The 26,047-nt window shown below is 40.3% G+C and overlaps 1 protein-coding gene across 5 annotated transcripts in view; it reads right to left on the bottom strand.

Moving 5' to 3' along the window:
• ATP8A1 (ATPase phospholipid transporting 8A1) overlaps positions 1–26,047 on the bottom strand; it is a 224,253-nt gene that overhangs the window by 6,936 nt on the left and 191,270 nt on the right. For all 5 annotated transcript variants that reach the window (XM_045816092.2, XM_045816093.2, XM_045816091.2 and 2 more), the window contains 2 exons: positions 7,931–8,019; positions 7,133–7,225 (listed from right to left, as the gene is read on the bottom strand). In XM_045816092.2, the coding sequence (XP_045672048.1) occupies positions 7,133–7,225; positions 7,931–8,019 (182 nt within the window). The remainder of the gene's footprint in view (positions 1–7,132; positions 7,226–7,930; positions 8,020–26,047) is intronic.

The raw sequence follows: 26,047 nt of genomic DNA, 5'->3' as shown, positions 1-26,047 counted from the left end.
TCTACATGTGTTATAGCAAATGTTTACGCAATTTTGTTTTAATCACTGGAATGGACTCAGTTGAAAAATTTCCATCTTGTGTTTGTCCCACTATAAAAGTTTTAGTTACATTGTTCTAAGTTATGTCAGTTCTGTATTTTGCCAAATATTTTGAAATCCTGAAATGGAACAATTTTTATCATATACAAAAATAAAAGTAAAAGGATCATCTGCAGAATGAACTCGGAATTACAAAAACATTCAGGCTTTTGCCGAAGTAAAATATTTAGAAATGTTGACATTTGTACTTATCTTCTGCACATATTTTTTGAAGTCCAGGGATGTTAACTGGTACTTACTAGACATAGTTCCTTGTCACTGAGCATTAGCCACATTAAAGGCAACAAAGCTAATTAATCTAAAACTCCAGTGGTTTTGCAAATAGTTGTAAAACTTGTTTTTGCCAGTGAAATAAACAGATATGGGGAGTGAGAAGGGGCCATTTTTAGAGTCACTTTTCTTACTCTATTCTTAAAATGATCTAACATTACAGACCCAGGGACCCCCGAGGAACACTAAAACCTATAACTGCTTTGAGGGAGTGGGCAGCTTTAGCAGCAGGTGGTCTGATTTTGTTAGCAGAGCACTGCGGATGGGGTGCCGGGAAGTCTCTGGTGCTTAAGATGGAAACGGCTACAGACATCCAGAGGACAGCAATGTATCATTACGTAGCTTCTTCTTCCCCAGATACATTTTCCAGGTTTCAGGCTGGCCTTTCTAAACTCATAAACTTTAATATTGTAACATTCAATGTTAAGGAGGCAGATGTGAGAATTTTATCTTTCATATGATAAAACTTACATGTATAAGATAATGCAGTTTTTCTTTGTATGGTTCATATGAGGCTATACTTTTTACTCAGCTGTTACATCAAGTTCATGTCTAGTGTTCGAAAGGCAAAAGTGCAATAAGAAAGCTTCTTGGGAAAGGAGCACGGTCCTGGGGAGAGAGCAAGGGCTTTGGAGTCTTAACTTTAATTCCGAGTCTGTTACTTATTAGCTGGGTGGCCTCAGGCAAACCTTTCTTGGTCCTCTTAACCACAGATGGGGTATAATCCCTAGCCCGCAGGCCAACGGTGGGATGTGGGGAGTTGTATGGCTTCCACCATAACGACTGGCATTTAGGAAGCACTCTATGAATGCTAGTCCTTCCCGCCTTTACTGCTGCCCCAGCTCGCAAGGAACTGATCGTACAAAAAATCAACTAGGACAGAGACCATGACAAAACCAAAGAGAACCTCGTGAGGACTCTTTCTGATGCGCTGGCTTAGAGACAACATCAGCTCCACACAAGAGGTCTCTTGCTGCACATGAGTTTTAATTTACAGTGCTCCCCACTCCACTTCCCTAGTAGGAAAATGGCTAGGTTGTTGTTGTTGTTTTTTCCCTGAGCTACGCTGAACCTCTCGCTTTAGTTCTTGTAGGGCAGAGTCCCTCCTATGAAATATAAATGCCATTCACAGGAGGATGCTTAATAAACAATAAGTGATGATGATTCGTATTTCTCTAGTCTTATCCTACCTTTCGAGAACTGCTCATCGTTTCAAAATTATGTAGTTCTATGCCCTTGATGTTTACAGGTATGGCTGTTACTATCAAGTCACATTACACAGTATATGGGGAACATGTTAACATTAATAGACATGTTAAAAGTTCAGTTTTTCTTGAATAGCTTAGCACCGTGAGAAGAAAAAGACTTTAAGAACCTTCTCTTTAAAACCCCATCTTAATCATGACTCTTAGTCAGTAGTGTTCATTTTGTGTGGCCTTTCATTTATATACCAAGCTATGCACGTTCTAAATTTGCTCAATGCAATTATGCAAGCACCACTTAAATATTGTTCAATATTTCCCTTTAATATTGTCCTTATTTCCAAGCCCACTAAAATGTTTCAACTTAGATATTTGGTAAAGGTAAGGTGTTTTAAAACACCATGTTTTAAAATAGTAATTCATTAAGAAACACTACGTATAGGGAAAAACCCATTTACTGTCCTGGAACATACTGTCTGAAGGTATTTTCAGTTATTTTTGAAGAGTGGTAACTTTGCAATTGTCTTTGTGGTAGGTTGGCAAGCTATTTTGGTGGACTCACTAAAATGGATCTCCAGAAAGTAAAGAACCATCCATACACGGGATGTTTTAGTGCTGGGCATAGGACGGCCGTCCTGGATGAGGCAGTGGTCGTGGGGAGATTAACAGAGACTACAACAGGCCTGATCTCCGCTCTGGAGGAGACAACCCTTCATCGTTCCGTCACTTTTCACAAATGCTGGGCAGAACTGTTATTACAGTGTTGAGCGTAGGCTAGGGCGAAACACCGGATACATGTTACTACCCCAAACCTGTACCAAGATTCATATGTAACACTGATACAAATCCAGGGTGAAAACTGAGAAATACAGTTTCTTTGCCATTAGTTTTGGGGCAATGTTAAGATTGCTTTTTTTAAAGATACATAATACAGAGGAAGGCTCAGAGAAGCCACTGTCACCATCCACATGGTCAAATTATCTGATATCTATCCTTCCATGCTTTCTTCTGTAAAGCTAAGGGTAGAGTGATGGACACATTAATGAGGAATGACCTGAAGATCCTAGGGTAAAGTTCTATTTAGTAATGGCTGCTGCTGATATGCTGGCTTATGCAGACAGTGAGATATAAAAAATTATGAATTTCATCCTATTTGCCTGCCTATGAGATGCACTGTTTCCCACACTCATGAAAGATACCCAAAGGTAACTGTCCTGCCTCCCATGAGCTCAGTGTCTACCATTCCTTATTTTAAAGCATTGGGTTTTTGAATTCACATTTGTTATTGCTTTGTTTTAGAAAAGGTAAGATGTTACACACAATTTATAGATGTAATGCTGCCCCCCCCCCACCAAATGAGATATGAGAGGCCTGTAGTCCAAAAAAATTTATATTTCTGCTATAAAGTATATAAATATTTACACTAGAAGAAAAAACCAGTATTAATGCCTTTACATTTATAGAACAAACAGTTTAGGTTTTTTCCAGCAAATGTTTGCTATAAACTTAAGGGAAAAAATTGAATTTTAAAGTTTTTTTTGCATTTTGGAGTTGGAGATACATATGCTCCCTAGTGTTGGAGTCTGTCCACAAAAAAGTCACAGCAAAAACAGGGTTTCATACCATATAAGTTGTTTTCTTTTTTTAAAAATTTAAATTCAATTAGCCAACATGTAAGTACATCATCAGTTTCAGATGTAGTATTCAGTAATTCATCAGTTGCGTATAACACCCAGTGCTGTGATGTGATGAGCACTGGGTATTACATAAGCTGTTTTCCTAACCAAAAATAGTACCCAGTGATAAGAGGTAGGGCTTGAATTTATTGTCCCAACATCTTAGAGTTAAAATGATTTCTACCATAACCCAAGGTTCAAGAGCAATTTACTGTACTTACATGATGAAATACACCCTCCTAAATTTCAGTGTAAAATTGGAATAAATATATCTAATTCACTGGGTGATATGGTAAGTGATACACTATTTCTACTAAAAAAAGACTGTTTTAACCAAAATGTTTTAGTTTTGAACACAAGTAAACATGAAAAATGAGTGATCGTAAATGCTAATCTGGACACAGTGCTTACAAGTTACAGTTTCTCCGACGCAGTTTCCCTTATGTGGAGCCCGACTTCACAGTAGTGCTTAGTGGAGATTGAAAAAAATGGGGGATGATCAATTTATAAGACTGCATCATTCTATCTATGACGAAGAAGTAAACCACTGTTACTTTGGATGTGACTTGTTTGGGAAGGGTAACCTATATAATTCTATGTTCTCATGTATCATATTTTTATTTAATTACCCATGGGTCAGTCATCTCTTACTAGCCACTACTCAGCCATCCTTTCACCCATTCATTCACTCATTCACTCATTCATTCATTCATTCCTCAGTTCATTCTCTGGACACTTCGATCACTCATTCAACAAATATTTATCAAGTGTGTTCCTGGATCTGTTGGGTTGCAGTTAAGACTAAAAAGGAGGCCTCTCCTTCAAGGCGCTCAATCTCACAGGGGAAAGAAACAGACAGGAGGAACAAACACATCACAATACAATGCAGTAAGTGTAACGACAGAAGCAGAAAGTGCTCAGATAGCAGAGTAGGAATTAATTTCATCTCAGAAAAGGTGAGGTAATTGCACCTGAGTTGAGTTTTGAAAACTAGGAATTAGACTGCCCCTTCTATAGGAGGGTATCAGCTTCTTGACAAAGGAAAGCATGTGCAAAGACTGGGAGGTATCAAATAAGACGGTACTTTAGAACTAACATAAGTCTGATATCGCTTGAATACACAGAAATCACAATTTCTTCCTCTTTCAAAATGTAGGTAAGATTAGCTAACTTTTAAAAAATTTTACATCAATCTCATTCTCCAAGGTTCCTAAAATAACCCTGGCAGTGGGGTTCCTGACTGGCTCAACTCGTAGAGCTGCAACCCTTGATCTAGGGGTTGTGAGTTCCAGCCCCATGTTTAAGATTACTTAAAAATAAGTCTTGAAAAAATATAATCCTGGCAGTAAAATCAATCTGACAATTCCTAATTACTCTAGAATGTCATTATTTAGCATGAAGACTTTTCCAACCAGTTGCTATTTTTCTTCCTTCACAGATCTCTTCTTTTCCCTCCCCTTCTAGCCATCATCCAGCAGAAAGGCACTGTGGTCACCATCCTTCTGGTAGCCATGGGCAGCAACAGCAACACGGCTATGTGTTATACCACGGTTTTCATCTGTGGCTTTCAGCTAACAGTTAACTCATTTGGGAGTGCTTGAGAAAAGCTGAACAGCTATTTTAGGCAAATGAGGCAGCAGCAGGAAATTTATCTACTGCATTTTCTATGGAAAAGTTATGGTGGAATCCACTTCATTCCTTTTAAGCTGACTTTTTTTTCCCCCTAAGTAATCCCTACACGCAACGTAGGTTCAAACTCACAACCTGGAGATCAAGAGCTGCATATGGTCTACCTACTGAGCCAGCCAGGGGCCCTCTGACTTTTTTTTTTTTTTAAAGATTTATTTATTTATTTTAGAGTGAGCGAGAGCAAGGGGAGGGGCAGGGGGAGAAGGAGAAGCAGACTCTCTCCTGAGCAGGGAGACCTTATGCTGGGCTTGATTTCATGACCCTGAGATCAGGATCTGAGCTGAAATAAAGAGTCAGACGCTTAACCAACTGAGCCACCAAGGGGCCCCTTGACTTATTTTTTTTTAATGGCAGGACTACCTACCTCACAGAATCATTGACTCTTTAGGATCAAGAGGTCACCACATCACAAGCTCCGCTTGGCTTTATGAATTGTTGAAGTCACCTATGTACTACGAACCAGGAAAACTAAATATCACACACAGGGGCCTAACATAACGTTTATGAACACACTCACAAATAGAAGGAATTGACTCCTAAGGGTAGTAATAGTATGGTCTTTCCCTAATAGTTGTTAGTAAACAGTTTTATTCGTAACTTTGTAAGCTAGGATCCTAGCATATCCTTTTTACAGCTAGAGTGAAAGAAAAGATTTACCTAGGGACTACTTGGGCCAGACAATGGACCAGGTGTAGATGTTTAGATGAAGGGACACAGATGAGGGGAAGTAGAGGGAGAAGAATACTCGTAACTCTGGAAGTTATCATTTCAGTCCTATACTCAGGGACAATGAGAGAGGTCAAGAACTTTGTCAGGCTGGTATAGGCTGTTTTTGCCGTTGTCTCCCATTCTTTTTTTTTTTTTTTAAGATTTTATTTATTTGACAGAGAGACAGCCAGCGAGAGAGGGAACACAAGCAAGGGGAATGGGAGAGGAAGAAGCAGGCTTCCCAGTGGAGCAGGGAACCCGATGCGGGGCTCGATCCCAGGACCCTGGGATCATGCCCTGAGCCGAAGGCAGACGCTTAACGACTGAGCCACCCAGGTGCCCCTGCTGTCTCCCATTCTTGAAAAGCAGCAAAAGGAGGGAGAATAGTGAATGGTTAGGAGCAGGGGCTCCAGAAGGCCCTGCTTTGTGACTTCTGACTGGGAACTTAGTCCCAGTTTCCTCATCTGCAACAAACGGGGTGACTAATTTGCACAGGACTGTTTTGGGGATCCCAGGTGACAGCGTATATGGCATGATATGTGTGGCGCCTAGCATGTAGTGAGTGCTCGACACACAGTGGGGCTCTTCCCTTTATGAGAGGCGCAGACGGGTGTGCGGGTGACCAGCCCCCTGGCCTCATGCGACTGAGGAAGGCTGGAAGCCAAGGTCTCAGCTTGAGTTCCCGGTCTGACCCTAACTGAACTGTGTCAAACTGAGTAACAATAGCAAATCGTATGACAGTGACAGACACGGGAGCAAAGTGTTTCCTCTGGTGTAGACAAAACCTGAGCTCACGTTAGTGTAACTGAAACTGGTATCACCTTCATAATTGTGTTCGAGCATAGACTGTTTCCAAACATTTTAAATTTCTTTCCTATAACCCTTTGTGAATGTGGTCAATTTAATTAGGTTTCTGACCTTGCTTTTATAGAGGGCATGGTAGTGAGGAAAGGACTTGAAAAAGTAATGCACTTCACATGGGACATAGGCCCAGGTCAGTTCTGAATACACGGTACACTACTGTTGTGCACACTGCCCTTATCAAGCTCTGGTTTTCACTACCTACAATTTTATTACGGATACTGTTTCAAGCTAAAAGACTTTTTTCCTCCCCTTTCATTTTAATAATACAATAATAGTTGTAACGACTGTTTATTTAAAGCTCATTAAGTACCAGATGCTAAGCTACCTGGTTTGTCAATTATATCTTATCTAATTCTAAAAACTAGCCATGAAGGAGATATTATTATCCCCATTTTATAGATGAGAAAAATCGAGGCTCAAGAGCACTGAGCAACTTGGCTAAGGTCACACGCAGCTTAGTGAATGGCACATTCGATTTGAATCCACAGCTCTCTGATTCTAAAATAGGTCATTGACACGGGCTTGCTCCATGTTAAATGAGGAATATACGTTTTACCACTTATTTCTAACCCTAGTAAAACATAAAGTTCACTTGGGAAAGAACACATTCGGTGTGTATTTTACCTTTTTCCAAGCACAACTGCACCTGGGTCTTGAGATTTTGCCTCCAGCTCCTGAACTTCATCTACTAATGTTTTAAAAGCAGTCCTCTTGATACTGGGGGAAAAAAGCATTTGCATGTAAATCTTCGTGTGAAGATGTAACACTTTACAAAACTGGTGTATTATCAAGCTGCTAGGTACAACAGTAAGTAGAGTATAGGCGATCGCTTTTCAATGGAATCTAAGAAATTATAGTAATTCTGAGCATTATGTAATTACAGAAACAAGTCTTAAAAGGAATGGTTTAGTTTTATAATATTAAATCTCTCATAGTTATTAAATAGGCATCATATAATTAACTTTAATGGTACCTTTTTTTGTGGGAAGAGGTAACATTTTAAAACTGACAATCCCTGAGAAAAATCAGTAAAGGTTAAGCTTGTTTCATTCTATATTGCATATAGGCTTTGAAACAGGCAGGCAAAAACCTTTTTTCCTCCCACAACTATTGTTCATCAATAAAATATGTATGTGTTTTGAGATAACAGATCTTCTTCTACCTTGAATGGATTTTTCAAGCTGATTTCTAAAAATGTATTCTCTAATATTAATTGAAACTCCTTGCTTTACTTCTCATTCCATCTTTAATTTCCTAAGTCTTCAATCACTCATTTCTTCTTTATTTACATATGCAGAGTTAACTAATATTAGTAATTCCACTTTGTAAACTCTACATTCTTGATCTGACGTTATAACTGGAGAAATCTGAGGATTAATATACATCTATATGTTTATGTCCATAACCAAGTACTATACTTACACCTTGTACGCCACATCGAGAAGCAAGGACGCCACAGGAATAAATAATAGGCCCATCCAGAAGACGCCTGAGCTGAACAACATGGCAGCCTGAGGAAAGGATCAGAAACAACATGGCTTTCACACCCAAGACGTACATAATTCATGTTTAGTCTTTACATGATTTTAAGTAAAATAATGAAAAAAAATCTCACTCTGCAAGATATACAGTAATTTTAAATCCAAACTTGTGCACAATTTGGAACTAAAAGCCAAATGTGTTAAAACATGTCTTTACTACATCTATTTTCCCCCTTTATACAGCTAATATAGCAAGGTTTTATCATGTGCCAAATCTTTTCATAGTTTTATGTGAGATTTTTATTACTGTGGTCAGTACGTGGAGTAATAAACTTTGACCTTCTTTTATAACTTAGAATATCAAAATCAATCTTTTGGAGCAAATTTCTGGCTTACATTCTTTTATAACATGTAAAATAAATCCTAGTTAGAAACTAAATTTACAATTCCTAGCAAATAAAAATTAACTTGTAAAATGTTACATTATATTAAAAAATCGTCTATATAAACCACAATATAGTTTAATCAATTAAGATATTTATGATATTAGGCAGAATAATCTTAATTTTTGTTCAAAGATTTACATAACTTGTATCGGTATGTCCTGTTACTGTGAAAGTCAAACCAAATATCTAGTGTGTAAAACCCAAATAACAGTGTATTAAAAATAGTTTTCATCATTCCTTTGTATTAAATACCAAATCACTATATCAGAATCTTTTGGATTACAAGGAAAATCATTCTATGGTTAAAAAATTAATAAATCTATTAGCTGTTTGCCATTAGAATAAAAATCCCTCTGTAATGTAATTAGATTACACAGAGTTTAAAAGGAATATGTCATACAGTAAAACCAAAAGAAATATTTTATTTCACTTTGAGGCTATTTGTTTATTAGAGTAAATTTGCAGTGCCTGCTTAAGGGCATAAATGTATTGGTATAACTCCATTAAAAAGCAGCCAACTAATGCAAGCACATTTACACTTGGCTCAAATTCACAAGGATTTTTATTTTTTTTTTAACCAGGTGTGGTTCAGGAATTAAAAATGACCTAGAGTTTAATTCTTACAGACCAATACAGTTACATGTTAACAGTCCTAATCAATCAATCCTTATCTAATATAAAGTTTACTAATTTTAAATTAAGCTTGAGATTACCTATTCATTTTGACTCTCAACTGAAGACCAGGAACTGCAGTTTAATTTTTTTTTTTTTTTTTTTGCATTAACATGGGCTCATTGATATAGACTGTCAGTTCAAGGATGCTATGGTTCTTTTTCCCCCTACATAGGATTAAATAGCTCTGAGCATGTTTAAAATAAAAACATGCTATTAAATAGCACCTATATTCTAGACACCAACAAAATGGAAAATATTCACATAAAAGTCACTTTATTTTATAAGCAAAACATGATCTTCAACATGTTTGCTGACATCCTCAATAGTGAAAACCAACAATTACTATGTAATAGGAAATGTCTATCAAATCAGTGGGTTTTGTTTAGATTGAAGGAAGCTTTTTCGTGAGGTAACAACTGCAAAAAAAAAAAAAAAAGAAAGAAAAGAAAAAAAGAGAGAGAGAAAGAAAAGACCCCCCCCCCAAAAAAAACCCCCAACCATTTCTTTTTGCATCTGGGGGGAAAAGGTAGATAAGATTCTAAGTCCTGCAACTGAAAATGCCTAATTTGCTTGGCTTAATTTTAATCTATTTTAATTTAGGGGCAAAAAAAAGCAAGATTTATGCTCGCCTTTGCCACCTTGTATTAAATGTGGCTGGTGGAAAAGGCAAACGAGGTGGCGGAGACTCTGGGCTGCTAATTCTGACCATTGTGATGTTAACTATGACTGTGGAACAACTGGCGCTCACTATTCAGTCCGCCAGCCTTTGGCTTTACAAATGAACAACATGAATTGGGAGGAAAAAAGTTTTTCTGCGTCATATCTGAAAGCCTGTCAGATTTTTTTTCTTTTGCAGAGTTAATCCAAACCTAAAAGATTTAAAGCCGACATTCGCATTAAAGACAGAGTCTCTTTGTATTTTTTGGATGAAGAGGGGGGAGAAAAAAATAAAATCCCACAGAGGTATTTCCTTCCTTTCTGTACAAGAAAGCTCCCCCTCCGTCTGGAGAGACCATTTTTGTCTCTAACTTTTCACATCTCGCCACTCGCAGGCAGGTCAGCTGGGGAAAGGCGCCCGATCCCCGCAGACAATGGGGGGGGGGCGTAACAGCGACCCGCTCAGGGCTGGGCGCTCGCTCCCTCCTGAGCAGTTTGTAAATTGCTCCGAACGTGGGAGAGTGGGGGGCCGTGCCAAGCGGCCCCCACGGCCCCTCCTCGAGGCCTTGTGAAACCAAATGGAATCTGCCACAAAAGTGGCTCCCGGGGGACTTGAGAATGGCTCCAGCGAAGTTGCTGCAAAGCCAGGAAAGCGGAGGACACAGGCCCGCGCGGGGAACAAACAAACGCTTGTGTCCGCACAGCAGCGCTGGCAGGCCGTCGGACCGCGCGGGCTTCCAAAGAGCACTCCTGCCGCCGGAAAACGCGGCGTGCGGAGGAATGAGGCATGCTTCGGGAACTTCCGTGTGAACTTGCAGAGAAAGAGCGTTTGAGAAAACACCAGCGTCTGCGCCTCTTAGCCATGCCAAGGGGCTTGACTGGATAAGAAGGGCTTCCCTTCCAAGCACAGGAGGGGCTCCCTTAGCACCTGGTTCCCACACCAGAGAGAAACACGTCTTCCCCGTCAGGGCCCCCAGTTCGGTCTCCTAGGCGAGAGGCTTTAAATGTGCTGTCTACACAGCTACAGCGATGTGGTTCTTCCCTCTACCCTGCCTTTAAACAATAAATGTCAGACTGGTGCACTAGAACTCTTATTCTTGGGTAACGTACAGACGCGGTCTCAAAGAGAAGGCCCTTTGGGAAATCCTCAGACTATCTCCTTGTGCCCTGATTGGAGCAGGACTGAGGATAAACAGCCCTCAGGAGTGCTGGCACTGCCCTCCCTTCCTAGCTCTCAGACCTGGGGGAAGTGACTGGAGTCTCTGCTTCCTCAGCTGGAAAGTAGACTAAGAATCAAACCGCACTGTGTTTGCAGAGTAGCTGCTTTTATTATTGATACTGATTAACAACCTTTCCCTTCTTCATTTAATTTTCAAATTTCTTGAAACACCTAGGTGTTTCATTCTTTCTAGTGATCTCTTCTATGAGCTTCAAGGAAGAAAATTTTTGTCACAGTATCAAATTCAGTGTCAGTCAGTTTGTAAATGTCATGGTTTTCATCACATTAAATGTCACAATATATTCTCATCTCAAGACTGAAACTGACCAAGGTAACTGACCATTAATCCGTTGCTATTCATCTCGATTTGCTAATTTAGGAAATGGAGACAAATCATCTTTTTCATAAAAATTATTAAAGACTGTCAGGGCACCATAATGTAGGAAGGGAAAATTATGCAGAAAACAGTGCTGTAAATCTTGTTTAGTTGTTTTGCAGAGGGGAGGGAGGACAGCAAGATAAATTAATATAAATTCCAGGGAGGTGAAGAGTTCATGTCAATAATAACAAAAAACCAAGGAGTGATTATTAAGGTCTAGATAAAGCTTTATAGAAGGACTTTCTAAGCTTAAGAACAGTAAAAAAGAAACAAAACAAAAAAACAGAAAAAACAAGTATAAGAAGAAATGCTTTAAAGAACGGATTCATAAAAATGTATAAGTTCCACATGTTCTAAAAGAACATAACTAAAAAGTAAGTGATAGACAAGAAACTGGGAGAATGACTGAGTAACACAAATATATGAAATTCTGCATTAATACCTGATTATAAAAATAAGAATATAAAAGTTCTTATCTTCATAAGAATAGCTAAGATCCCAATAAATAGGCAAAAGACCAGAGAAGGTATTCACAAAAGCAGCAGCAAGTAATCAATAACGTGGAAAAGTGTTGTGCCTCCGTGTAGTCATAGAAACGCTACAAATCAGATTTAAACAATTCACTATCACAGTTGGTGTGGGAGAAACAGCTCTTTGTAATAATTTATATTCCCACTGGCAATGTACTGGCTTTTGGGAAAGGTATTTGGCAACGTGAATCAAGGACGTAAACATTCATTCCTGTTAATTTGATAATTCAATTTCTGGAACTATGTGTTGAAATTTGGGACAGCTTTTGCATATAGGTTAGTATCCCATGAAACCGTTCTGTGGTTACTAGCCCTGAGAGCACAACCCCCCAAAAGCAAGTTATGGCCTAGGGCTTAGTAAAGGTAGAAATAAACCACTGCAGCACCCTCTTGAAGAGTCACACTGCAAAGTAGTGAGAAATCGCTGTAAAGAACCCTACTGAGCCGTTATTTATTTGTTTATTTACCTATTGTTTTATTTAGGTAATCTCTACCCCCAACATGGGGCTCGAACTCATGACCCTGCGATCAAGAGTCACATGCTCTTATGACTGAGCCAGCCAGGCACCATGGAACAGTTTTTTAAATCAAGGTTTCTAAATGTATTTATCCACATTCTGCTTATTAACACATTCCCTGGAACTAATTCTGGGGCATGCAGATATTCAATGTGGGTTCTTTTAAATAGGAAAACATCAGTGAAAACAAACAGGACAGAATGTGGCTGGTTACGTACACGTACATCCATGTTAGACAATATTATCCAGGCTGCTCAAGACATTGTTCACAGACTGTAATTATTAGAAAACGGATTGTCTAAAAAAGCCTTAAATAAAGGGAAAGGTAAAATATCCTAGAATTCTGTCAGGAGGCTTCCGTTACCATGTAAACACACTCCCCGGGAAGGCTGGTGGTTTCTATTATCTATATGGGGATCAGTCACAATCTCTCCCCGTGGCTTACATCTCTTGGCACTTTGAATGTAATCCATCTCAAATTGAACACACGCTGTTTTCTCCCCAAACCTGCTCTTCCGTTGTGCCAACTATCTAGGGAATGGCTTCACTGCCAGCTGTATAAGACACAAATGTGGGCTCTATTCTGGTCTCTTTATACCCCCAGGTTCTGTTCTGTGTTTTGCCAGCCCTTCCGCCATGACCCCAGTCCAGAAACTTGCCCATCCTCCTACTCGCCTACAAGCTAGACTTCGTGACTCCGTGTTGCTCTGCTTCCAGCCCTGTCCCCACACTGCAGCCCGGGGAATACTTCCAGAGTGCAAATTAGATTTTAGCAGCTCTTGGATTAAACCCATTCCATGGCTTCATAACACCCTGAGGAGACAGTACCAAATCCTTAATAGGATTTAAGACCTTGCCTACCTGACTTGTGCTTGCTTCCCACGTGCCCTCTCTTCAGCCAGCCCCCATCTCTAGCTACACAGGTGTGTTTTATCTTGGAAGGTGCCCATGTTCACTCTCATCCTTGGGCCCTTCCATCTCTGACCTCCTGTTTATTTAACTTTCACATCAGCTGGCACCTCCTTCCTTACACTTGGGTGAACTGACCCTACTCTGGGCTTCCGTTTTGGGGGCACCTAGCACCCATTTTCTACGTGCTCCTTTGTCTTTCAGTTAGACCATAATCTCTGTAAGAGGAAGAAATGTATCTTGATGAGTTCTGACAACCAAAGAGCTTAACCACCAAGCAGGTGCTCAGTAAATGACTGTTCGATAAATAAGTTCTTACAATCCAGTGTTTGGAGAGATTGAAAGTTGAAAACCCCAGACCTTTGGGACTCTCTGCTCCTAGACGTGGCCATGACACTTGGCTTGGTTTTCCTGTATTCTGGCATGGAGTTACCCTGGGAGCAGTTATAACTAGGTGTTTATGTGATCTGGGGAGGGGGGAGAAAAGGTTGATCCAGGTTCTTAACCATCCTTTTTCAACATAGGCTGTATTTTCTTTTAAAAAAGTGGAGCAACAGGGGCACCTGGCTGGCTCAGTCAGTAAAGCATTCAACTCTTGATCTTGGGGTTAGGGGTTCGAGCCCCATATTGGGTATAGAGATGACTTAAAATTAAATCTTAAACAAATAAACAAAGCTGAGCAAATTGCATTAAAAGTAAGGTATGTTAAACCACCCCTCCCCCATCTGAACCAACAGAAATATTTCATTGAATCAGGGAAAGTAGGATAACTGGAAATGATGTAATTTTGGGGGGAGTCAGGAAAGGATATAGAATGGGCAGGAAGAGAATGAAGGTCTCCTACCAACATTAATGAAGACTTTTATTAGCTACATGAATACGTTGCAATGGCAAATAAAAAGAAGAATATGTCATCCCAGTCTTCCCCATCTCAACAAACATTAACTTTATCCTTCCAGCTGTTCTGGCCAAAAAACTTACGAGTCATCCTTTCTCCACCCTTTTCTCCCAAAACTGCACATCCAGTCTTTGGCAAATCCAATCTGCTCTACTTAAAAACAAAATCCATATCAATGTTCAGAGCAGCATTATTCACAACATCTAAAAGGTGGAAATATCAATAGATAAATGGATATATGAAATAGATAAATGGATAAACTACATACAATGGGATATCAGCCTAAAAAAAAAAAAGAAATTTGGACACATGCTACCACAGATGAACCCTGCTAAATGAAATAAGCCAGACACAAAAGGACAAATATTCTATGTTTCCATGTATATGCATTATGTAGACTAGTCAAATTCAGAGACAGAAAGTAGAACAGTGGTTGTGAGGGGCTGGGGGGAGGAGGGAATGGGGACTAATTGTTTAATAGATGGAGTTTCAGTTTGGGATGATGGAAAAGTTCTGGAGATGGATGGGGGTGATGGTTGCACAACACTGTGAATGTGCTTAATTACCACAAAACTCTACACTTAAAAATGTTTAAAATGATAAATAGTAAATTATGTACATTTTATCAAATAAAACATGTTTAAAAAATTAAAAGGATTCTAAGATCAAAATCCTCCTCCCCCCAAATCCAGTCTCTACCCACTTCTTAGCCCTTCCACCCTGGCCTAAGTTCCCACCAGGTCTTCTGATCTCTGCTCAAGGTCACCTGCCTTCCATGACCATCCCACTTAAAGTAGCACCCCACTCCCACGTTAGTACTTTCTATGCTCTTTCCTCCGTGGCACTTGCTACCATCTAGCGTGCTCCAGAACAGACTTAGATAAGTGTCCCTCTCCTTCCCCTGTCCCTTCCCTCGAGAGTATAAGCACCCACGGGCAGGAGTTTTCTCTTTTGTTCACTGCTGTATCCCCAGCAACTAGAATAGTCCTTTGACACGTAATTGTGGAAAGAATAAATTATTTAATCAAAGTTAAGTGTACAAATTAAGGGTAAAAAAAAAAAGACTGGACTAATATGTTAACAGTGATTACCTTTGGATAGTGGGGCAGTGCTGTTTCTTTCCTTTTGCCTCTATTTTCCAAAGTGTATTTAATGACTCTAAGCTACTCACATAAATCAAAATTCTGAATTTTACCTTAAAAAGCAGAAATATCATAAATTTTTGCTGATATGAGAAACATTCAAGATAGCTATAATAAAACCACTATTTCTAGTCAGACCCTAACTTCCTTTTCCACATTTAGGATTATTTTCCTAGGCTCAGTTACAATCATGCAGAGAAGATGTATTGTCTTTTTCTTTTTCCCCAAATTGTTCTCTAATTGGGAAGAAGGGGCAATTCAATAGTGATCCTCCCAATCAGGAACATGGTATGTTTATTTATTTAACTTGTTTTCTTATATTTCTCTCATTTATCTAATTCTCTAGCTTTCTTCTCACTCACCCCATACATAACTGGCCACAGTCTCTCCTGTTGTTGCTGTGAATGGGACCTTTCATTTTCTTTGTGTAGGAGGGCTTATTTTTGAAGACTTAGGGCTTTTCCAAGGGAGTTAACAAGTTTTGGAAAAAAAAATCCAAACACTTATTATATATAGCTTACATATCCCATTACGTGCTTCTTAGAATTTGGCCAGTAGGGTGTCAGACCCAAGAGTGTAATAGTTCTTTCTGGCCACGGCGCCTTTGAAATATCTTGGTAGAGCAACCCTGTCCATGCAGGGGGCGGTCTGTGTGACCGTGTGGGGATCCTCACATCTCATGACCTCCCACTACTTTTTTTTAAAGCCATTCACCAAGTTATGAGCTCACTTAACATCTCTTGCCTCCTCCTCTTTCTGGGTTAATCTTTTTTTTTTTTTTTTAATTTTTTTTTTTGTTGTTGTTGTTGCAGAGAGAGAGAGAGAGACAGAGAGAGACAGAGCACAAGCAGGGGGAGTGGCAGGCAGAGAGAGAGAAGCAGGCTCCCTGCTCCTGATGCGGGGCTCAATCCCAGGACTCTGGGATCATGACCTGAGCCGAAGGCAGACGCTTAACTGACTGAGCCACCCAGGTGCCCCGGGGTTAATCTTTCTGGTGTCCCCTGGAAGCATCTTCTGAAATCATTTTCATAAAAAAACTTCAGGTTTTCAGGTTTCTTTTCATACAAAATTTCTGGGTCTTTCCAACCACACTATGGCTCTCTTCTCCCTCCCGTGCCTCAGTGCTTTGTCTCTGCCCTGTCAGCTGGACACTTTTTTGGAAAAGGTAGACTCTGTCCCTCTGCTCCACTTTCACTGCCATCTCATCCAGCCTGTTACTCACGTGGTCTTTCCTCCGAGTTCCCTTTCTCACTTCCTACTCTCAGGGGCTGGGAGAGCTGATGCACTGCGCCTGGGGTACAAGGATACCTTTTGGTATCTTGAAAGCTGAAACTCACAACTTTAACATCTATATTTTTATGGCAAAATATAAATTTTATATAAACAGAATAATATTTAGTGCCTCAACATCGTGCCTTCTCCTGTCAACACAACCACTGATGTATGGAAACTTCGTCTTGGCTCATCAAAATCAGTGTTACTTTCAGACGATACCGTGCTACTTGAATTTCAACTTGCTAACATTTCTGGAAGTGTCTTTGTGTCCAAGGCCTGGGAAGCACCAGGGTGTGACATTGCCAGGGTCTCTAAGTTGTGTGAGCCTTTCCCCAGAGGCTCAAGCCTTTCTATCTCAATTAATTGCGGTACCTGGGTATGGGGTTGAATTTGGAGTACCTGGGTATCACTGGGGCAGCACTAAATGGTGCATCCCCCCTACTTTGTACTTTAACCAGAGACAAACTTCAAGCTCCTAGAAACTTTGACTTGAAGACATGAACTTCCACTGAAACCCTTCAGTGGCTACATATCTTGGGTAGTCTAGCTCAAAACTTCCCTCTGATAAAACCCAAAGACAGAGGAAGGCACATGCCAAGTTCTATGTTCTGGTGTTTATCACTGAGAAAGGTCTTCGATGTCTTATTTTAGCTGAAAAAAATTCTTGCAAATCTTCAACTATATCCTATTATAGTCATGTCAAAATTCAAAATGTTTTTCATCTTTACTCGTTTATTATTAGTATTGTTAGTCATGTCCTCTGACCCAAATCTTTATTCTATGGTCTCAGGTACTTTCTAGAATACTCTGTATTTCATAATGAAAAGCCATCCGCCATGGTTTAAAGTAATGCTGTTAATGACATTAGAGTAGCTTTCTGTGACCTAGTCTCTGCTTAACTTTTCAATTCTAGCTCTAACCGTTCCCTACCGTGGCCACCCCAAGCTCCTTCTTTGCTTGGGCTGTTTTCTGCTTGGGAAGTCCTTCTCCCACTTGCCTTCTTGGATAGCTTGGGACCAGAAGTACCAAGAAACCATGCAAACTATAGCCTGGGGGTTGAGGGGCCCCTCCTCTGCTAGCCCCTCGGCATCCTGATCACAATAATTAGCATCCCCCATTATAATTACCCCTCGATCTGTTTTACCCACAAGACTCACCCTCCTCAGGAGGACTCTCTTTTTTCACCTTATGAGCCACTGACACAGAGGCACTCTGTAAATCTCAGTTGTACTGCACTGACTTGGGCTCTGCTACAGGATGAATTATTAGTTTCTCCATAAAAACAGACAAGGCAGAACACCCAGAAAACAACTAAGAAGAAGGGTGTTTCAAATAAACTCCAGTTATGTTTGCAATTATTCCCAGAAGCTCTTGATTACTCAGAGACAAAGAAAAACCTTGGCCTGGCCTATTCCAAATAAACAAACAAAAATCTTAGAAAAGATGCAAGTTGTTCCAAATCATAGAAAAAATATGCAAATTAGATACTAGCTCTCGGTATTTATATGCTTTTTGCCCCCCATGGACATTTCTGGATGGTGGTGAGGGGCTGAAGTGGGAGCGCTAGGTCTGAGGGACTGAGAACTGATATTCAATCTAGCTGTATGATGCAGGGAACAGCTTTGCATCTCCGCCCTCTGGCAAAGGGAAGAATGAGAAAAGAAATGACTAAGAAAGATGCTCAGAGGAAAGGGATGAAGAGTTAGTTAGTTGGGACCTGAAGTGAGAAGTTAACTTTTTTTAAAAAGAAAGTTAAATTTCACTATATACCAATATATACTGAGAACTGAACATGCAAAATCATCTTTCTGAAAAGGAACCAGAGCGCCAGGATATGTGTGGCTCTGAAACTTTATTTCCTAGGGATCTAGTTCCCAGAATAGTGAAAATAATTGAGAACAGAATTAGTTTTAATCTTCCTTGTTGTGCTATTTAAAAAACTTAAAAGTAGAAAAATGAGGGCAGAATTAGTAACCAAATATTCTTTTTATTATAAGAAATATAGCTTAAAAGTGTTATGATGTTCCTGGACGAGTTGTGTAAGATAGAGTACATCATCTCAGTGCTCAACCTGTTTATTTCTTCTGTCATTCCCGCAGTTTTTTAGAATTTTGTGTTGGCTCTTTATCTCAAAAACCATCTCAGAAAACATCAATTGTTCGATTTCTAGTAATTCAATCTGTGAAACATACTGACTTATATCTCAGATTGTAGAAAGTTACTTTAAAAAAATTTAAATTTATTTTCCAGCTTTATTGAGATATAATTGACACATAACATGTAAGTTTAAGGCATACAATTTGCTGATTTGATATGTTTATAAATTGTAAGTACCACCAGGGCATTAGTTAACACCTCCATCCTGTCACATAATTACCATCTCTTTTAGGAAATTATTTTTAAAAACCTCAAAAAAAAATCAAAAGCACTTAGCTGTAAGAAAGACATATAAAGGCTGTTAAATGGCTTATGTTGAAAAAATTACTAACTTTCATGGTAAAAACTTTTAGTTGTTCCCCCAATATATCCTCCCTGACCTTCTTAGATGCAAACACTTGATTCTTGGCTGGACACTTTGTCCTCTAGCTCAGACTACCTTCCTCTGGCTCTCTAGTTGTAGCTATGTATGGCCATGTTACTAGCTCGTGGCCAATGAGATCAAAGTGGAAATGTGGTGGGCAATGTCTAGGAAAGAGCATCAAAGAGAAAGGGTTAATCTGTCTTCTTCCCTTTCTTGTTGGCTGGAATGTTGGTTAAATGGCTAGAGCTGAAGCAGCCACTTTGGATTATGAGGTTGGCAGTGCAGCAAATTGCAGAAACCTGGTTCTTGATGACTGTGCAGCTGCCACACCAGCCTTGGACTGACTGCCATCACCAAACTTCTTTTACATGACAGAGAAACAAACTGCTATCATTAATCCACAATCACTTTTTTTAAGCATCAAAAAATATGCCAAAAAATAACTTGATTCAGATGGTACTGCTAGGAAGCCTAAGTGATAACATGGAACAAAGCAGCTTTTGACCGCTCACTGACGATCTCTTTATTTTACTCTAACACAGAATGCAAGAATTGTGTTCAATTATAAGCTTTACTGAAGCAGATCACACAGTGACATTCGTGGTTTCCTTTCTGGGCCTTTCTGATGGAATCCCTGGCACGTAACTCAGAAACAAGCCATGCTGGTCTTATGAGCGAGAATGCCGAGCTTTCAGGGGTGATCTACCCTCTGCCCATCTCACGTCCTCCTTTCAGCACTCTTTCCCACGCTCTCTGTTCCAGCATTCCTGCCTCAGAGCACAGACACCTGTTGGTCGTTCAGCCCTGCAATGCTCTTCTTCATACATGCATCATTTTGAGTTTCAGCTTAATCATGCCTTCTTCAAAAAGACCTTCCTGGGGCAGCCATTGTCGTCCTGCCACATATCATAGCACCCTGTTTTCTTCCTATCACTTTGTGAAATTACCTTTAGTCATTCATCCTTTAGTCATTTGTTAACTGATTTTTTATTGTTTCTCCCTCCCATTCCCTGGTCCCCTCAACCTATATGCTAATGGGGATCTGGCCTAATTAACCCATTACCTGGCACCCATTACGCTCTCAACACATATTTAAGAAATGAGTGGATGCAAGAATGAGTTGACTTTAGAGAACAGGCAAATTCTGACATACTAACAGCAGGCTTTGTTCAATTTCCTATGGTTTGCTCAATTTCCTATGGTTTGGTTCTGCCATACCGTCTCTTACATTTATGACATCAACATCCCATCATTAGCAATGAGATCCCTAAGGGTAAGAACTGATTCCATTCATCTCTGCATCCTCCACTGCCCAACACAGAGCCTGGCATATGTTAGACATTCAATATAGGTTTGCTCTGTGTTGTTGTTAAAGATGCTGTCTCTACAGAAAGCCAGCTCTCACAACGACTCTAAAGACGGCTCTAACTTGAAAATGTCCTGATTTGACATTACAGTTGTCATATCCATCTCTCTCTTTGCTTCTTAGTGTTTTTTTTTTTAAGATTTTATTTATTTGAGATAGAGAGCAGAGTGAGAGAGAGAGAGCAGGAGCGGTGGGGAGGCAGGCAGAGGGAGAAGCAGGATCTCCACTGAGCAGGGAGCCCAACGGGGGTCTTGATCCCAGGACTCTGGGATCATGACCTGAGCTAAAGGCAGACGCTTAACCGACTGAGCCACCCAGGCGCCTCTGTTTCTTAGTGTTTCTATGTAGGCTTCTCTTTACAGAACGGGCTGGAAAGTGGCTATTCAGTCAGCTGCCTTAAATACTGTGGAAGTCTGGCCTGTCTCATTTACTGTCGGGGCATAAGGCCTGTTGACCAACAGTGTGTTTTGCTGGATGGGCTCCCAACTGTCAGCTCATTGAAGAACATCTGACAGACTTCAGGGTAGTTGTTCCCTCTAGGCTACTTGGCTAAGCACAGTAATCTTGGATGAAACTCCGTTGTATCATAACACTGTCCCACCCCATTGGCAAGGGCTGGTCTTGTGACCAATAAATTATGACATGCTATCTAGGTAATTAAAAGCTGATAGATGAATAAAGACTATTTTAACCAGGAAATTCCTCATATGTAAAGTAATTTATTGTGTTGGTCAAGTGGGCAATAGCACGATTTAGGAAAATCATATCACTAATGTAGTTTATTAATACCTTTCCTACAGGGGTGACACCAAAGAGTTTAACAAAGATTTTTATTGTTTTTCAGAGAGACTTTACAAACCTCAATCAAGAGATCTGAAATTCTGTAAAACACATGCTTGTTCCTTAACTTCAATTTCCTTCGGTAGTTTTATAGATCCCCTAGGCCAGGGAGAGCAGAACCAGATGGTGCTTTGGAGGACTTTACCGTGCACGTCTGCAAAGCCACGATAAATTTAAAAGTTTTGCCAATACTAAGCTGCTGGTATTAATCGTGATATGAAATGATCCTTGATGTATGTAGCTTGCTTTTTGGTTTTTAATCTGGTGTACTAATCATAGTGGCTAAAATATTTTTTTCTGGAAATTAGAAACAAAACAAAACAAAACCCAGTAACATCATCTAGACAAGTCGGAAAAGCAGGCTAGCATATGTTTATATAACATAGCACTTCTCCCCAGGGTCTACCTTACCCCATAAATTGTTGTACTGGTGTGAAAAAATACAAGTCAGGTCTGAAAAAAAAAAGCCTTTCTCTTAAATCACAACCATATTTGTGAGAGGAAGACAGCGACATATTTAAAGTCGCAGTTGAGCCTGTCGCACTATTTTTTTTCTTTTTCGTCTCCTCAGTAATTTCTTATTGTTGCATGTTCTACCTTTGTAAAATCCACTGCCCCCCACCCCGATGTCAGCATTCCCTCGTAACAATTAAATATGTCAGTAATTCCTGTTACTGGGATACTTGTTAATCATTATCATTGAATCATTATTCTGGACAGAGATGCAGAATTACTGTAATGGAAACAAAGTGCAACGCTATAGGAAGGAATGTTCCTAAATGGCAACACCCTGCCCACCAACTGAGAGCCACCCAATCTGGCTCTAGCTGGAGCCACCGAAGACTGCGTTCAACTCTGAGATATTTCGGGAACAGATTTTTGGAACTTTGCGCATGTAGAATGTGCTGAATTAAGGGAGAAAGAAATGATCTGATGGTGTGAAAAGAACCCCCGATCAGCGGGAAATGAGTATAGGTCCCTGAGGACGGCTGATGATAGAAATAATTCCTACAGACAACAGGCTGCTTAGTGTACCAACTGGATGCAAGTGCTTTGATGGGTGTCGCTGACACGAAAAAGGCATCTCACATCTTTAAGACCGATGAGGCTGCGAGGAAATGCCTCTATGGAGAGGGATGAGAAAAGGGAGAGAAGAAATGTAAAAGGAACAGAGGACAGTGTATAAGGAGGTTGAGGGCACAGACTCTGCGTTCCAGTGTCAGCTCACTCACAAGCTGTGTGACCTTGAGAACTGTGCGTAACCACTCTGTGTCTGTGAGGTGTACAGTTCGCCGTGTTGTAGCGAATGTCCACAGTAAAGGCAAGGAAAGTGCGTATCCTGGTGACTGGCCTTCAGAAAATGAGGCCCCATTACTATCGGAGTGGAAACGGGGCATTCTTCAGTGATAATGGGATGATTGTGTTTTCATTTTCATAAACATTTTTTTTAATGAGATGGGTATTTATCCTAATATTGCTGTTAAGAAGACGCAAGTGGCTAGGATATGAAGTGAGATGGAATTTCTATAAATGTGTTAGGGAGTTAGGTAGATGTTGAGAAGGGAAAATTAAAAATTTGGGTGCTTTTGAAAAGAGATGGGAACATGTCTGTAACTGGCTAACTTAGGGAAACTGACCAGGGCTGTGGGTATCCGGGGAATAGCAGCTAAATCAGGGACATCAGTGGATTGCAGGGAAGATGGCTGCAGGAAGGAAAGAAAAAAAAAAAAAAAAAAAATTTCCTACCTGGAGGTATAGAGTAGCAAGGGCCCCAAAGAGAAGGTATTTAGATCCTTAAGATGTTAGAGGAAACCAATGGATTTGAAAAGAAGACCTGGGATGAATTCTCTAGGCCACCTGCTATCACTTTGCCTACCACAAAGGTTTATTATATGGATCTAAATAAAACAAAGAAAGCTGGAAATCACACACAGTGCCTGGAGAACACAGTGTGTGCATAATAAACGTTGGTTCCCTTCCCACCCCCTCTCAGTGTTGCAAGGATTTTCTTTGAACACATTGAGAGAAATAGCTCTATCTTCAGATGGGGCTGCAAAGATGCACTAAGAATGTAAACTGGAAAGCACTAGAAAAGCCTGATCTATGTGTGAATGTGTATCCAGCTGAATATAGAAGCATGAGACCTGTACTTGTAAGTTGCCTAATTTGTGTAGAGTTGGCACCCCGAGACCCCGTTAACTAGAGCAGAGCAGCCTGTGCCCTTGCGACATTTCCGATGCTCCTCTGGAGGGAACAGACTGGAGAGAAGCGCACAGAGATCTGAATCTTAGGAGCCAGAAGGCAGCCTTGCAAGTGCCAGTGATAGATTCTGCAAATGTCACCAGTGGCCAACCAGCACAGAAAGGGGCGGTTAAATGGGCCCAGCATCCTGTCACGACATCACGACATATTGCATCTCTAGATGTTCGAAAGATGCTCTATTTGAGCCAAAATGGGCCTCTGTGTTTTCTCGGTGTCTCTGTTTTCTCATCTGTAAACTAGTCATAACAAGTTTGCAGTGAGGATCCAGTGAATTGAGGAGAAGCACATCCTGACGAAGTTCACGGACAACAGGATGGGGTCTGCCTTGCTTTCTTTTCCTCTCACTCCTCCCATCCAGGTTGCAGGCAAATCCTATCTGCTTGACCTTTAACGGGGATTCAGAATCTGACAGCTGCCACCGCTGCTGTTGCCTGGCCCAAGCCACCATTATCTCTCGCCTGGGTGACCGGGATAACCTCTTAAATGGTATACACCACAGCAGCCAAGGTCCTGCCACGAAAACCCAAAACAGATCCCAAAACCTCCCCCTCAAGTCCCTCCAACGGCTCTTGATCTGACCAGAAGTAAAAGCCACAAGGCTGTGCAGGGAGCACGACGGAAAGCTTGGCTCTCAGTCCCCCTTGCCTGAGTGTATTTTTCTTTATATACTTATGTCTGTCTATATATTTCGCTTAATTATTTTGTTCTCTTCCACTAGAAAAGTAGGCTGAGAAGTACATGAGTTTTTGTCTATTTTATTCACAGTGTCTAGAACAGTGCATGACACATTGAAGAATCTCAACAAATAGTTGGTGAATCGAGGGAATGAATGCATATGAAGTACTGAGAGACGTTCCCGGGATACAGTGTTTAATACATATTAGGTGTTAATGGTGATATTATTCTCCCCCGATCTTGGTTGCCGTTTTGAAGAACTTCTCTGTCTTGCTGAATGCTGCATAGTGTATCACCCTCCAAAATACCACCCGAACTGGGATGGGGGAGCGGGGCTGCTGTTTTCAGTCTTACTCCATCTCTAATAATTCTGTACTATCCTGTAGGCCTTTATGAAGGTTTTAGGCAACCAAAACAGATGTACATATTTAATTAATTGCTTTGTTTTAGGAGGAATTGCTGCCACATTAATACAGGAAAAGAACTGGAGTCCTAGGGTACAGTGTTGGGATCAGAGGGTGAGACTCAGCAGTGGTGGTGACAGAAAGTTACGACACACCACACCACAAATCCTGTGGAGTAGCCTTAAATCCTGGGGGCTGCTGTGGGCCATGTTTTGTTATGTGGATTACATAAAACATGTCCGGTTGAGGAAGGCTAATATTTATACTGACCCTGATAATATTTATAGTAATATATTACCCTATGTAACACTCAGTAATATATGTAATATATAACAGCATTTTGCTATGAAAGTTAACAGATGAATAAGTAAATTTTATTCAACATGGCTGGCCAATTATACATACACACACACAGATACAAATATTGGTACATAAATACATTTTGCATATATTCGCATGTTTGTGCATATGCATGTGTGTATGTATCTGGCTACACTCTTTTTAAAAAGAGTATTTTGTTTATTTATTTGAGTGAGAGCAGGGAGAGGGGCTGCGGGGAGGGACAAGCAGACTTGTACTGAGTGTAGAACCCACCACGGGGCTCGATCCCAGGAGCCTGAGACGATGACCTGAGCCGAAACCAAGAGTCAGCCGCTTAACCCACTGAGCTGCCCAGGCACCCCTGTATCTGGCTAATACTCTTGATTGAAAAATAGAATTTTAAGCTTAGAAAAATGCAAACCTAGGGGTAGTTACTTCTTTCTGAAATTAACTGGATTATAGAACTAGTGACTCTCTACACAATAAAAAGGTCCAAAAATGGGTGTTGCTACAGATATTTCTTGGGACCTATTACCCCGGGCCCAGGAAATGGTAAATGTAGACTATCTACCCCTGAGGATCTGAGCGGCAAACCTGTTAAACCCTTTCTTGGGAGGTGTTGTGAGGCTCATTTGCACACATACACATATATCAAAACGCTTTGTACACACTAAGTACTATATAAATTTAAAGTATTTTCTTTGAATAAATTCATCAGACTTACATTTTGGACAAGCTAGTCAAGCCTACAGGTATATTAATCCATTCTTCATATTTTCCGTGGAGCCCCAGCTATTTAAACATTATATTCAAAGAATCAGTAGTAATAAAATAACAAGAAAAAGAACCCCTGTTAGCACTTCCCACTGTATATGAAGTGAACAGAAACGTGATGGAGTACTGACATTCATTTCACTTTGAATTAAACACAGCATCACCGCAAGTCCCAAGAGATGATATTAAGTTTTGTGTTTGGGTAATACCAGGAATTCTACAGGCAAGGGTAGAATTATATTTGGTT

The sequence above is a fragment of the Ursus americanus genome, chromosome 8 (genome assembly GCF_024610735.1).
Source record: "Ursus americanus isolate L20-20 chromosome 8, mUrsAme1.1.p, whole genome shotgun sequence".
NCBI classification, from domain to species: Eukaryota; Metazoa; Chordata; class Mammalia; order Carnivora; family Ursidae; genus Ursus; species Ursus americanus.
This window is presented reverse-complemented; position numbering and strand designations above follow the sequence as displayed.